Source organism: Oncorhynchus tshawytscha, linkage group LG07, assembly GCF_018296145.1.
Source record: "Oncorhynchus tshawytscha isolate Ot180627B linkage group LG07, Otsh_v2.0, whole genome shotgun sequence".
Lineage (NCBI taxonomy): Eukaryota > Metazoa > Chordata > Actinopteri > Salmoniformes > Salmonidae > Oncorhynchus > Oncorhynchus tshawytscha.
Genome location: NC_056435.1, coordinates 38,655,193 through 38,670,335, shown reverse-complemented (window position 1 = coordinate 38,670,335; position 15,143 = coordinate 38,655,193). Strand labels below are relative to the sequence as shown.

The 15,143-nt window shown below is 43.3% G+C and overlaps 1 protein-coding gene across 6 annotated transcripts in view; it reads right to left on the bottom strand.

Annotated features, from left to right (window-relative positions):
- Positions 1 to 15,143, bottom strand: part of ephb2b (eph receptor B2b) — a 159,941-nt gene that overhangs the window by 79,243 nt on the left and 65,555 nt on the right. For all 6 annotated transcript variants that reach the window (XM_024427129.1, XM_024427133.1, XM_024427130.1 and 3 more), the window contains exon 3: positions 918 to 1,602. In XM_024427129.1, coding sequence (XP_024282897.1) covers positions 918 to 1,602 — 685 coding nt within the window. The remainder of the gene's footprint in view (positions 1 to 917; positions 1,603 to 15,143) is intronic.

Below are 15,143 nucleotides of genomic sequence, written 5' to 3'. Positions count from 1 at the left end.
CTGCAATGCACCTACAACAATAGATCTGATGCTCCTACTCAGCTTTGATCTTATTTTGGCTGTTTGTGTTTTCATTAGAAAAGCTATCATGGGCTTAAAATCAAATCAACTTCAGCCTTCACTGTGAGAAACTGAAATATTAACCTCTTTACAGCCTTTTCCACCAGAGCTGGAATATGGAATGAGAAGAGCTATGACAAAATGATCAAATGTAACATATTCACACATCCTACACGCATTAGCATTACAGCTTCCCTTGAGGTAAAGTCATGCATTTAATAGAATTCTCCCAGTCAGGGAAATTGTTTCCTTTCTATGTGGATTTGAATGGAAGTGTAAGATTACATCCATTACACCGTGTAGAGTATTAAAAGTAATAAATAACTCCAGGCTATGACAGACCTATGTGACTGGAGTCCAAACACCTCTGATCTGACAGTCCTCTTCCTTTAGAGTGCTTTAGAAATGAACCAGGCATGTTCTATGTTCGCCCACTTCAACAAAAAAAAGACATATTCTGCCATATATACTGTATAACCTTAAGCACATCTGTTACATATGTGAAGTAACATTCACCAGTTTATTATTGGAAAAGCTTAGGAGTGATCATTCATATGAAACTGAGACCGTAGAGCCAACATGTACTATCCACTGTGATATGTGATCATCCCATCCTCCTGTTTACTTATTCAATACATGGGCGTATTTTACAAGCGTAGACTGTCTGTTCATAGGGCATAACCTGATCCCTAGAGCAGCATGAAGTGCAGTATGCAGACAGGGACAGTATTAAGTACTGTGTGTATGCTCTGCTATCTGGATTACTCTGTTATGAATATACAGCTGACTGGCTCTGTAAGGTTACTGTGTCCTCTGGATAACAGAGTTGAAGAGAGAGGGATGAGAGTGGCCCTTACCTCTACACACAGTCCCGTTCTCCACAGCCTCGTGGCCAGCCTTGCACATGCAGCGCCCGATGGGCACCATCCACTCCCCATCCCCGTTGCAGTACAGTTTGATGGGCACGTCCACCTCCTCCCCGTTGGAGATACACACACCCCGTGCTGCCACCAGAGAGGTGCTCTCTGCCCCAGACAGGGTCTCCTGAAACACAGCTCCATTCTGGATGACGCGGGGACACTTCCTGTAGAAGACACGCACGGCGATGAGGGACATGCAGCCGCCGTAGTCCTGGAAGGCCAGGTAGAATCCATGTTTGGACACGGGGCCAAAGCTCCGCACCTCTGTGTTGATCTTCATCACCCGGCCGCCAAGGTCGACCTGGGAGAAGCTTTCATCGGCCGCGATGGTGTCCACCTTGATCCAGGGGTTCTCCATCCATGGCGGGGACACCTTGTTGGCCGTGTCCGAGTCTGACTCATAGTAGTACAGGTTAAAAGTCTCTTTACAGGAGCCGGGCACATTGGGGATGGAGCTGCAGTCTCGCACGGAGAACTTCATCTCCACGTGGATCCGCTGTGCACCCCGGCGCCGGATGTACTTGGTGCGGACCCAGTTGTTCTGGTTGTTGTCGAACACGTTGCACACCTGGTAGGTGCGGATGGTGTTCATGTTCTCATCGTATCCACTTACCTCCTCCCACTGTGGAAGAAGGACACAGAGGTAAAGGGTTATTCTGTCCTTGTGTTGACCGTATATATTTTGGATTAGTAACATGTTAATACCTCCAATTCTTTACCAATACAGTACCTCACATAACCCAAGGGCAATTGTGTACTCAGCATCATGGCTACACTACCACCTAACCATACTCCACAGATAAAGACAGGGCCATTCCCAGCGGCAGTGCTCCCAGTCAGGGCTGAAATTAAACAGCAGGAGTTTGGGAGGGTATAATATGGGCAGGGTATAATTTGCTCTCTGGCATTGTAATGCTCGCACAGAGTTAGGGGGGGTTGGCATCTGTCTGTGCCCACTAGAGACCCCACTTGGCTCCCTGTGAACCTGGCCTGTTTTTTCTCCTCTGCTCTGCTCTGAGACAGGACCATGCATTATTTATCTAGTAAAGGAGAACAGGTGTTAAAGTCTACTCTTCATACAGCCAGCAATGCTTTGTAGTGTAGCCTCCTCTCTGGATCCTCTCTGTCCTCTGGCCAAATAGAAAAAAAGAAACTATTTGCATAACGTCGATGTCGGAAGCTCTTCAAGGGTAACAAATACTGGGAAAACAATCCCCTGGTCTAAAATAAATGAGGAAAAAACATTTTCTCCAGGGCATTGGTGATGCACCCTATTTTCCTGTTTTTGAGTTACAACATGTTATTGAATACTAGAATGGGCAAATCTCTGAATTAGTCCAGCACCAACACATCTGTTACTGTGAATGAAACAGGTCAGTCATTGTAATGAAACACATGCATGACATGAACATAACCCTAATCTGAGTCACACAATAAAACAGAACTGGGGTAATCACATTACACAGGTAATTATCTGCAAAGGGAGAGAAGATTTCAGTTTGGTGTTTGGGATAGTTTTCATTTCAGCACACAAACAACAACGCACACACACACACACACCTAGACAACATAAACTCAGCAAAAAAAGAAAGGTCCCTTTTTCAGGACCCTGTCTTTCAAAGATCATTTGTAAAAATCAAAATAACTTCACAGATCTTCATTGTAAAGAGTTTAAACACTGTTTCCCATGCTTGTTCAATGAACCATAAACAATTCATGAACATGCCCCCATGGAACGGTCGTTAAGACACTAACAGCTTACAGACGGTAGTCACAGTTATGAAAACTTAGGACACTAAATAGGCCTTTCTACTGACTCTGAAAAACACCAAAAGAAAGATGCCCAGGGTTCCTGCTCATCTGCGTGAACGTGCCTTCAGCATGCTGCAAGGAAGCATGAGGACTGCAGATGTGGCCAGGGCAATAAATTGCAATATTCGTACTGTGAGACAGGGAGACAGGACGGACAGGTGATCATCCTCGCAGTGGCAGACCACGTCTAACAACACCCGCACAGGATCCGTAAATCCGAACATCACAACTGCGGGACAGTTACTGGATGGAAACAACAACTGCCCGAGTTACACCAGGAACGCACAATCCCTTCATCAGTGCTCAGACTGTCCGCAATAGGCTGAGAGAGGCTGGTCTGAGGTCTTGTAGGCCTGTTGTAAGGCAGGTCCTCATCAGACATCACCGGCAACAACGTCGCCTATGGGCATAAATCCACCGTCGCTGGACCAGACAGGACTGGCAAAAAGTGCTCTTCACTGATGAGTCACGTTTTTGTCTCAGCTGGGGTGATGGTCGGATTTGCGTTTATCGTCGAAGGAATGAGCATTACACCGAGGCCTGTACTCTGGAGCGGGATCGATTTGGAGGTGGAGGGTCCGTCATGGTCTGGGGCGGTGTGTCACAGCTTCATCGGACTGAGCTTGTTGTCATTGAAGGCAATCTCAACGTTGTGCGTTACAGGGAAGACATCCTCCCCCCCCATGTGGTACCCTTCCTGCAGGCTCATCCTGACATGACCCTCCAGCATGACAATGCCACCAGCCATAGCACTCGTTCTGTGCGTGATTTCCTGCAAGACAGGAATGTCAGTGTTCTGCCATGGCCAGCAAAGAGCCCGGATCTCAATCCCATTAAGCACGTCTGAGACCTATTGGATCGGATTGTGAGGGCTTGGGCCATTCCCCCCAGAAATGTTCGGGAACTTGCAGGTGCCTTGGTGGAAAAGTGGGGTAACATCTCACAGCAAGAACTGGCAAATCTGGTGCAGTCCATGAGAAGGAGATGAACTGCAGTACTTAATGCAGCTGGTGGCCACACCAGAGACTGACTGTTACGTTTGATTTTGACCCCCTCCCCCATTGTTCAGGGACACATTATTCCATTTATGTTAGACACGTGTCTGTGGAACTTGTTCAGTTTATGTCTCAGTTGTTGAATCTTGTTATGTTCATATACATATTTACACATATTTACACACTGAAATGTAATGCAGTTGACAGTGAGGGGACATTTCTTTTTTTGCTGAGTTTATTTTACTAGTAGTGCGTCTATATGCAACATCTGCTGTTACTCCAAGGACTCCAACCACCGTGACCTTGACCTCAACAGTTCATCTGAGGAAAGCCTTTTCTTAACCCAATGTCTTTTCACACCAGTCAGCCGCACCCGTGCTGCCTCAACCCTAACTCTCTCACCCCCTCTTCACTCTCCACTTCACAGCTGATATAATTTCACAAATTAGTGCCCACTTACCAAGGATTTTGACAGAGGTTTGACGGGTAAGGAGGAGACAGTCAGCCCTCATGTTTAAGACCCACGTTCTATCAAACACTCAGACTAATTAGAGCTTTTCTGCTTTATTCCCGTGTCCCAATTATTCTCTACAGACAGACATCATGCCAAATATGTACAGTTCATTAATAACAGTTGTTAGATGTTAGTAACTGGAGGGATTTGAAGGAGACAAGTATGATTAAAACTTGTAAGATTGGCACTAAACTCAAAACAATTAAGATTGTGTTTGTAGACAATGATTAAAGAGTCCTTGGATGGGATTCAACCAGATGGTAGCTATATGTCTTCATTTTGAGGACACGCATCTACAAATCCTTTATAATTCGCAGAATGCAATAGATATGGTCCATTAATGTGCAATTAAAGCAACACATGAATAAGTGTTAGAATGTTAATATTAACAAGTGTATGAATGTTACTGTTGATTGATGGGGTAAATCTGTTGGTTGGCCCATTTCTCCACCCATCCAAATGGACACAGCCATCCAGGGTCACGGGCAGCCATTGACCTTTCCACCTCCCTTCATAGATTGACGCTCTTTTCAGACAGAGGTCGTGGACCGATTAAACAGGAAAAGACAGAGTGTGACGTCCTCTTGTTCTTAGTCTCAAGCATCAGCCCATCAAACTTAAATAAAGTGAACTGGGGTTGAGAGTGGGGGGGTAGCCACTAATGAGAGATAGACTAGGAGAAGGGAGAAAGGGGAAGGGAGGTGGGGTATGGCCAGGCTAAAAAGAACCAAACAAATGTGTTTTGATGGAGGGCCCCTGTAAGTCCTGTCACAGCTTTGCTGCCCTGCTTTCATATGAGCCAGTGGAGGGAAGCAAATGGGACATAACAAGATGCCAGCGATCAAGCGCTGAGTGTGAAATAAGAAGAAATGTCTTCATTTTCACAGCTTTTCCCCCAGTACAAGAGTGGGAATGCGGCTGCAGGGCAGTCAGGTGTTAGGTAAGGTGGTGGAGTTGGTGGTGGAAGCTGAGAATTACAACACTAACTCTCTCTCCTTTGAGATCGTTTTTTTCCCACTCCAGGACACATGTGAGTCCAGATCTATTGAGTGGGGTATCCATCATGACCACCATGTAGAGTATCTTGATTAGATGTAGGCTATGTAGCAGGATGCTATAAAGCAGAAGATACTGTACAGGGATGATACCAGTATTGCGATACTCGTTAGTTCGTTACTATCATGGCAAAGAAACAACACAAAGGTCGATTTAACTTCTTTAGGAAAACAGCCTAATGTTGGAAACAAACTTCATTATGTTGTCATCCAGAGTCACATTGATTTATTTTCAAAGCCGTGGCACACAATATTTTTTACATAAAGCATGTTTTTAAAAGACCAAAGAGTCATGTTTTAATTTTGCCATGGAAAAGAATTATGCGATATTGGTATCGTCCCAGCCCTACTGTACAATGTGTTCAACAATCAAATACATTCTTGGGGGCCCTAAGCAAAATCGTGTTCGACCATGATTACTACAAGTTTAGATAGCTGGCCGATTCTAAAAAATGTTCTGAAATGGTCTAATTTAGTGACTGCCAGTGACTGACATAACAAGAAAAAACTGCCGATGCACAAACAAATTTACAAATTGCACATTGTATATTTTATCATGCTAACCCTCAACAGTAAAATATTTGTTTATTTATTTTTGGGAAACTGATCCTGGGCCTACAAATGACGGGCCAGTTTCCCGTGGCTGATCTATGGACATAAAGAGCTCACAGACTGAGACAGAACAAGTGAGTGCTTGCAATCAACAACATGCCAAAGGAGTTGCTCTCTTCAAGGTTCTGTGTTCACATAAAGGAGGTCCTTCTAATGGGGTGTCATCGGCTCAGAGGTTGGCACCCAAACATAAAGAGGACCATCATGAGTGGGGCGCCAAAGTGTCCGGGGTCGCAGCTATGTCTTTGAGGGTCGTACCCAAATATAAAGACAGCCATCAAGGCGCTAGCGGTGCAGAGCACTGTGCACCCTGCTGCACCGATCTACTGAGTGGGAACGGGATGTACAGTGGGTGAGGCAATTGTCAATAGTCTTCTAATTACAGCTAAATGAATGAGTTTGAACACCACTTATCCTCTTGACTCACATTCCTATCCCATGTGTATTATGCTGCATGGTGACACTTCCAGTAGATCTCAACAGCTAAATTGTGTTGGTATATGACCTTTCAATTAAAGATAAATGGCCTTATAATTCCATGAATGTGGTCTGTATAAGCTATGAAGTACAGTATATAAGCATTTCGCTGCACCCGCCTTAACATCTGCTAAACTGTGTACGCCACAAATAAACTTTGATTTCAAGTTCTACTGAGTATGGAGTTTGGGAAAGTACACAATAGCGACTGCCACCCACCAGCCGCTTACTGTAGCTGTATGAAGTGATAGAGCATAATGGTCTCTGAGAAAGAGGTTCGCGATCAATACCTCACATGGCTGCCAGCCACTCCAGGAAGGAGTGAACATTCAGCTGACCTGCAATCTATAAGTCTCCCTGACAATGTGTCTCTGCTTTATCTGTAAAGCCAAGCGGAACACACTGTCAGAGTCATAGAGGACACTGTCTCCAAAGCAGAAACTATTCCCAAAAGGCAGCTTTTGCAACATGAAACTATCAGAAATAGAGTCTATCTGGTCTCTAGGATGAACTTCTGTGTCTAACTGAACCTCCTTCCTGTGGTGGAATCGGCTGGCAGGGTGAGCTGTAGTTTCCTCCTGAGACATTTTAAATCATTCAAAGGCCACAGTGGCATGTATGACACAACATGAAATGTGTACTTCAGTTCTCACGTCTTGTCATTAGAGTGTGAGGATCAACCTGGGGTGGCTGGAGAATCAGAGAACAGCTACACACACACCAAACATTCCAGCACTCCGTCACCGATACAAGTAAATAAATAATTCACACAAAGGAGAAAGAAGCCGATGGAAATCTCTTGGGGCTGAGTTGTCCAATTTACAGTTGTGGGAAATCTGTCAGAGTAAGAGTGCTCTGCCCTAAGGGGACAGGGGACAAATGACACCCAGTCTCTACATTGAGTTACAAAGAGGGGAACAAAACAGGCCAAGTACTGCAGGAATCCCAGCCACATGGAGGACACAGAGAGAGACACACGGAGAGACATAAGTGGAACTGTCTGATGCAGTCAACTTCAACGACCACTGTTTACTCGTAATGTACAACATGTGAAGTTAGACAAACACGTGTCCTATTGCCTCTTTAACCTGCCTCCACCAATCTACATGAGGATTGTGTTCACATTTCTCCTTTGGTGTAAAACAACAAGACAATAGAATATATACCAAGTTCCCAATCTGCGATTGTCAGTGCAGTGCTCACATAAAATCATAACCACACAAAGATGCTTTCATCCATGATGAAGAGATCCGAAAAAAACGTGAATAAAGTTTTACAGACCCACTTTAATTGACAGTCATACTAAATGAGGGGTCACTCTATTCTATAATGAGTTCCATACACTACAATGCTCTAACAAATTACCATTTAGGGAAAGAAATGGCTATATGCAAAGTTATGACCAGGCTCTTTCATAACCAATCAAAACTTGCAAATGCACTTGTGATTGACTCAGACACATCTTTGGGTCATCGTCTCATCGTGGAACGTATTGTAGGTTGCAATACAAAAGGTTTAGCTAAATTGCCTTGACACTAATTATGCACAGCCTTATGTGGTGTTTGGTATTCAAGATTTGATATTAGTAGCCTAAGTACCTTCCCTGAGAACGTCAGCGGATGTTGCTCTAAAATGACATGAATATGGAATAATTAATTTTGTATAAGACTTCCATATTCCCCAGTCACTGAGTTCATTATAGCCGACTATAGAGAACGTACAGATCTATACGTGCTTCAACACCTGCATTGCTTGTTGTTTGGGGTTTTAGGCTGGGTTTTTGGACAGCACTTTGAGATATCAGCTGATGTACGAAGTGCTATATAAATAAATTTGATTTGATTTGATCTATAGATCATCCCTCAATCGTCTCTTCGAGGTAGATTTCAACTTGTGCCAAATGAATCAACCTTACATAATAATGTCTTATCAATCTGAATCATGTCACAAGTTGGCATAAAATGAAATACATTTGTCATTGCTAAAGCAGCAAACTAAATTAAAGTGCTACACCCAGGGCTAGAATGTGCTGTGGCCTACACATGCCTTTACCTCTACTATCCGGTTCTATGTCCTGAAGTCACACAGAACATTTTCTTACTGGTGGATTTCCTTACTGGTGCTTACAGGCCACAACATTAGCCCTTAATATATGGAAGACCTCAATATCCTCTCCACAGAATATGTCTGGGTGTTTTTAGTGCATTGACTACATTCATTTGCAACTGCCTGCAGATTATGCTCCCCACATAAAACAAATACTACAGTTTACTATAGAATACTATAGTACTTACTATAGAATTCTGTAGTAAACTGTGGTACATTGTAGAATCCTATATTCTACACTGTAGTATCCCTTGACCGTATAGTGCTTACTATAGACTTTTGTAGTGTACTGTAGAATACTATACAACACACGGTACCAACCCTTGAACATGTGTAGTACTTAGTTTAGAATGTTGTAGCATACTGTGAATACTATATTACACACTGTAGTATCCTTTGCTCATGTAGTGCTTACTTTAGCATGTTGTAGTATAATGGCAAATACTATACTACAGACTATAGTATCCCTCGATTGTTTAGTGCTTACTGTAGAATTCTGTAGTATACTGTAGAATTCTATACTACGCACTGTAGTATCCCTCAATCGTGTACTGCTTAATAGAATACACTATATACCAATAGTATGTGGACACCTGCTCATCGAATATCCCATTCCAAAATAATTGGCATTAATATGGAGTTGGTCCCCCCTTTGCTGCTATAACAGCCTCCACTCTTCTGGGAAGGCTTTCCACTAGATTTTGGAATATTGCTGCGGGGACTTGCTTCTATTCAGCCGCAAGAGCATTAGTGAGGTCGTGCACTGATGTTGGGCGATTAGGCCTGGCTTGCAGTCGGCGTTCCAATTCATTCCAAAGATGTTCGATGGTGTTGAGGTCAGGGCCTAGCCCGAACCATGAGAAACAGCCCCAGACAATTATTCCTCCTCCAACAAACTTTACAGTTGGCACTATGCATTGGGGCAGGCGGTGTTCTTCTGGCATCTGCCAAACACAGATTTGTTTGTCGGACTGCCAAATGGTGAAGCGTGATTCATCACTCCAGAGAACGTGTTTCCACTGCTCCAGAGTCCAATGGCAGCAAGCTTTACACCACTCTAGTTGAAACTTGACATCACGCATAGTGATCTTAGGCTCGTGTGCGGCTGCTCGGCCATGGAAACCCATTTCATGAAGCTCCCGACAAACAGATCTTATTCTGACGTTGTTTCCAGAGGCAGTTTTGAACTCGGTAGTGAGTGTTGCAACCGAGGACAGATTATTTTTACACGCTACGTGCTTCAGCACTTGGCGGTCCCGTTCTGTGAGCTTGTGTGGCCTACCACTTCGCGGCAGAGCCATTGTTGCTCCTAGACGTTTCCACTTCACAACAACAGCACTTACATTTGACCGGGGCAGCTCTAGCAGGGCAGAAATTTGACGAACTTGTTGTTGGAAAGATGGCATGCTATGACGGTGCCACTTCGAAACTCACTGAGCCCTTCGTTAAGGCCATTCTACTGCCAATGTTTGTCTATGGATGGCTGTGTTTTCGATTTTATATATCTGTCAGCAACGGGCTGAAATAGCCAAATCCACTAAATTGAAGGGGTGTCCACATACATTTGTGTATTTTGTAGTATACTGCACACTATCCCTCAATAATATAGTGCTTACTTTAGAACTTTTCGATCGATTGGACTGCTAGCTGCTAGCTTTGTAAATGTTGTTTTGATATGGGGAACTCATGCCAAGGATTTCCTCTGAGGTTCCCCCTATATCGTGTAGCTCTTACTATAGAACAGGGGTATTCAACTCTTACCCTACGAGGTTTGGAGCCTGCTGGTTTTCTGTTTAACCTGATAATGAATTGCATCCACCAGGTCTAAATCAGTCCCTGATTACAGGGGAACAATGCAAAAAAGCAGTGGAACCTGAGTTGAGTTTGAGGGCTATGGAATGTTGAAGTATATTGTGGAATATTATACTCCACACTATAGTATCCCCTGATTGATTTTTATTTGACTATTTAAAAACACAACACAACCACAAATGTGGATACAATGCATTTAGACATTTTTAAAGAACAACAAAGTCAAACATTTATTCCATTGTGGTCCTAGTTCAATCATAAAACATGTTACACATTTAAAGCTAACCCACATGAAATACTATATTATACTGTATATGATCTAAAATGAATGTATACACTACAGTGAATACTGTAGTGTTATTGCAGACTTTACTGTAGTATTGACTGTAGTGATTATGCAGATGACTATAATACACTATAGTATTCACTGTTGTGTTTTTGATTAGTATACTGTAGTAATCACTGTAGATCTTTTGCTAACATGAGTAGTATACTGTACTATTTACTGTCGTGGTTTTTCAGACATGACTGTAGTAAATTGCAATAGCACCTGCCGACTAGGGTTCGCTAAAATGGCACAACTAACAGACAATGGCAGTTACTGTTTAATCAGGGGAACACCTCAACCAGAACATAAGACACACAGGTTCATGACAGGCCACCTATTGAGTTGGGTCAACAGTCCTGAGCTCCTCAGAGGAGGAAGGGGAGGACCATCCTTCTCAGTGCATTTAGGACTCCTAGGTTTATATGATTGTCTGAGTAGAGCAAGCCACTATCTGGGTTTGTATTAATGGTTGTCTGATGATTGTTGATGATTCATACTAGTAAAGCCAAAAGGAACTGCCAGTTGGTTTTTAATCATTGTACAGAATTTCCTGCTCGGTGATGTGGAAGTTGTGCCTTCAACATCACTGTGGCTGGTGTGCCCTCTACCAATGTCTATGGTCATGGGAGGATGGAGAGCACGCCTGGCAGGGGTGCCCTATATATAACTCTATGGCAGGGTATTTATACAGGCAGGTTCAAGGGTGCCTCCTCGAACTGAGTAGTTGGGCACGACAAACAACAACCACCAGTATGCGACATTGAAAATTGAGAACAAGCTTTTTATCTTATTAAAGAGGACTCTCTCACCATTGTTTGTTTTGTGTAGTTGATATCGTCTGCGAAATGTTAACGGCTCAGTCAAACAGCCATTTTGAGTCTAATGAGTTGTTCTATTTGGTACTTGTAGTGTCCATGGCCAAATGTTAATAAGTGTTGCCCTTTTGATGCATTGGCTTATGCAAACTAGGAATGCTTTAAGGCTATGCTTGTTACTTTTGTTAGCTTTATATTTATTTGTTTGCCATGCATGTAGCCATTGCCAAATTAGCCTGCTATAGTATAGCTCCGGCCTACCATGCCGCATGCTATTGCACCCTCTTTCTGACAATTCATTGTTAACTGCTGATATATTTATGCACAACATTTTTTTCATTTTACCTTTATTTAACTAGGCAAGTCAGTTATGAACAAATTCTTATTTTCAATGACAGCCTAGGAACAATGGATTAACTGCCTTGTTCAGGGGCAGAATGACAGATTTTTACCTTGTCAGCTCGGGGATTCGATCTTGCAACCTTTCGGTAACTAGTACAACGCTCTAACCACTAGGCTACCAGCGGCCATTGTCATTAATTATTGCCATTAACAGCCAATTAATGTATGTTCATTGCTGTAATTGCATGTTATTTGCACATTTGTCTCCTTTTAGATCAACCATACTCCATACAAAGCCAACCACATCTCAACTTGGGACAAGCCCCATGTAAACAACTGTCAATCATTCCCTGCCATGCATCTCCATTACATCTATAAAGACTTAAACTGAACTGCATCTCTGCATCTCTGCTCTTTAACTTGAGTCCCACAGTAGATGGGCCTCACGTAAACCTCAATCGAGGGGCGGCAGGTAGCCTAGTGGTTAGAATGTTGAGCCAGTAACAAAAAGGTTGCTGGATCCCCGAGCTGACAAGGTAAAAATCTGTTGTTCTGCCCGAGTGCCGAAGATGTGGATATCGATTAACGCAGCTCCCTGCACCTCTCTGATTCAGAGGGGTTGGGTTAAATACAGAAGACACCTTTCAGTTGAAGGCATTCAGTTGTACAACTGACTAGGTATCCCCTTTTCCCCAATCAGTTACAATCTTGTAAATGAAGAATATTGTGACAGGCTAGGAACCATCGTTTTGGTTAGTGTTTCCCTGGGCACCCTTATTAGTGGAGGACATGCAGACAATGTATAAAATCACCTCTTGGTCATGTTCAGGTGGTTCTGTGTGTTGTTGCTGTTGGTTTATTTCTGTGAACAACCATTTTGTGACCATTCTGTCTTATAAAATTGTTTGGGGTGTGGTTGTTTGTTCTGAATGGTATTTGTTGACTTTGACCATTATTCAGTTTATTCATGTGTGAATATTCAAGATGTTCATTATGTAAAGCCACTGTTGGTTTGTTTGGAGAGGATTGTCTGTTTTATTGGCTGCACCCACATATAAGGTGACTGTCTTTAAGTAAAGTAATTTGTATTTCTAAAATATACTGTTTATGTAAATGCAGTGGTTAACTGTTATTTTCTACTATCATAAGTACAATATTGTTTGTCACTTCTTTTGGTGGATCTAGTGGATCTTGCTTGTTCTTTATCGGCTTCTGTATGGTTTCCCTTTAATGGGCCTAGAAACTGGCTAACATTTAGGATGTTACAATTGTAATAAAACAATATTTTTGCAGAGGTCTGTTGCATTGCTCAACTGCTGATCCACCTCAATAGGTGGCCTGTCACGAATGTCTTATGGGCTAGTTGAGGTGTTCTCCTCCATTAAACAGTAACTGGCATAGTCTGGTAGTTGTGCCATTTTAGCTAACCCTAGTCGGCAGTGTTACTACGATATACCACATTCATGTCCGCAAAATCACATGAACTACTACCGTATACTAGTCATTTCTGCAGAAACACTACAGTGAATAATACTGGTATAAAAATATAGTACTACAGTTTTTAGACCACAGATCTTTTTTTATATGATTCCACCGAAGATGAAAGCAAAAGATGGTTGGTGGAAGAGAGGCTAGAAGGTGCTATCCCACAGCAGCTCTGAAGGTCAGAACGTCTGGCCTGGTTTTCACACTCCTCTCAACTCTCACTTAGTAAAAACACTGACCACTTAACCTCTTGGCTGCTCTGCTTTGGATCAAATAGCCTCTCCTCACACTGTCCTGTGCTGTGCACAAAATATGTATCTTCTTGTCTGAGGCAAGTATCACGTTAAAGTTCACTAAATAGTACATGGAATGTTAATTATAACATATTTCAGTTATTGGAGTTACTGGAGGCAGTTTCAGATGCTGCTTCTGTTTAACAGTTTTTTTAAAGTAATTCAGGACTGATATGGCCCCTATAATAAGGGGTGAACATACTGTGATCAGATGGACACACATAGAGAACAGGTATAAAAGTTGGTTTGTTAATGTTTCACTGGAATGTTAGGTTATGTAATGTTAATACCTGGAAAGTGAGGAATTATGTATTTGAAATAAATGTGACTGTATTCAATTCAATTGCCATTGATTAAATATTGGGAGGAGGGGGGAATTAAACCATTAAGCGACATGGTCAAATCTTGCTTACATTTGTATATGATCACGTCTCTCTATTATGCGTGGGGAATACTTGGGAACAGATTTCCAAAATTAAAATAACTTGGAGCTGATTTCCTGGTGTTTTTACAGTCTTTTACGTCCAGCAATGGTATAAAAAACTTGGGGGGGCAAATAAAACAGTCCGCGGGCCGCCAGTTGGGGAACCTTGTCGTATATAACCTCTCCCTATTTAAATGAGGTAAGAAAACCTGTAATGTAATGTCACACCCTGACCATAGTTTGCATTGTATGTTTCTATGTTTTGTTTGGTCAGGGTGTGATCTGAGTGGGCATTCTATGTTGGATGTCTTGTTTGTCTATTTCTGTGTCTGGCCTGATATGGTTCTCAATCAGAGGCAGGTGTTAGTCATTGTCTCTGATTGGGAACCATACTTAGGTAGCCCGGGTTTCACTGTGTGTTTGTGGGTGATTGTTCCTGTCTCTGTGATTGCACCAGATAGGGCTGTTTAGGTTTTCTCACGTATATTGTTTTTGTTAGTCTATTCATGTATAGTTTTTCTTTATTAAAGAACCATGAATAGAAACCACGCTGCATTTTGGTCCGCCTCTCCTTCAACTCAAGAGAACCGTTACAGAATCACCCACCACAACAGGACCAAGCGGCGTGGTAACGGGCAGCAGCAGGAGCAGCGAAATAAAGACTTCTGGACTTGGGAAGAAATCCTCGACGGGAGAGGACCCTGGGCAAAACCAGGGGAGTGTCGCCGCCCCAAGGTGCAGCAGGAGAAGCGGCAGCAGGAGCAGCGCGAGGAGGAATGGACATGGGAGGACGAATTGGACGGAAAAGGACCCTGGGCACAGCCAGGAGAATATCGCCGCCCCAAAGAAGAGCTGGAGGCGGCGAAGGCGGAGAGGCGCTGGTATGAGGAGGCAGCACGGCGGCGTGGATGGAAGCCCGAGAGTCAGCCCCAAAAATGTATTGGGGGGGGCACACAGGAAGTGTGGCGAAGCCCGGTAGGAGACCTGCGCCAACTTCCTGTGCTTACCGGGGGGCTAGAGAGACCGGGCAGGCACCGTGTTATGCTGTGGAGCGCACGGTGTCTCCAGTGCGGGTGCATAGCCCGGTGCGGTA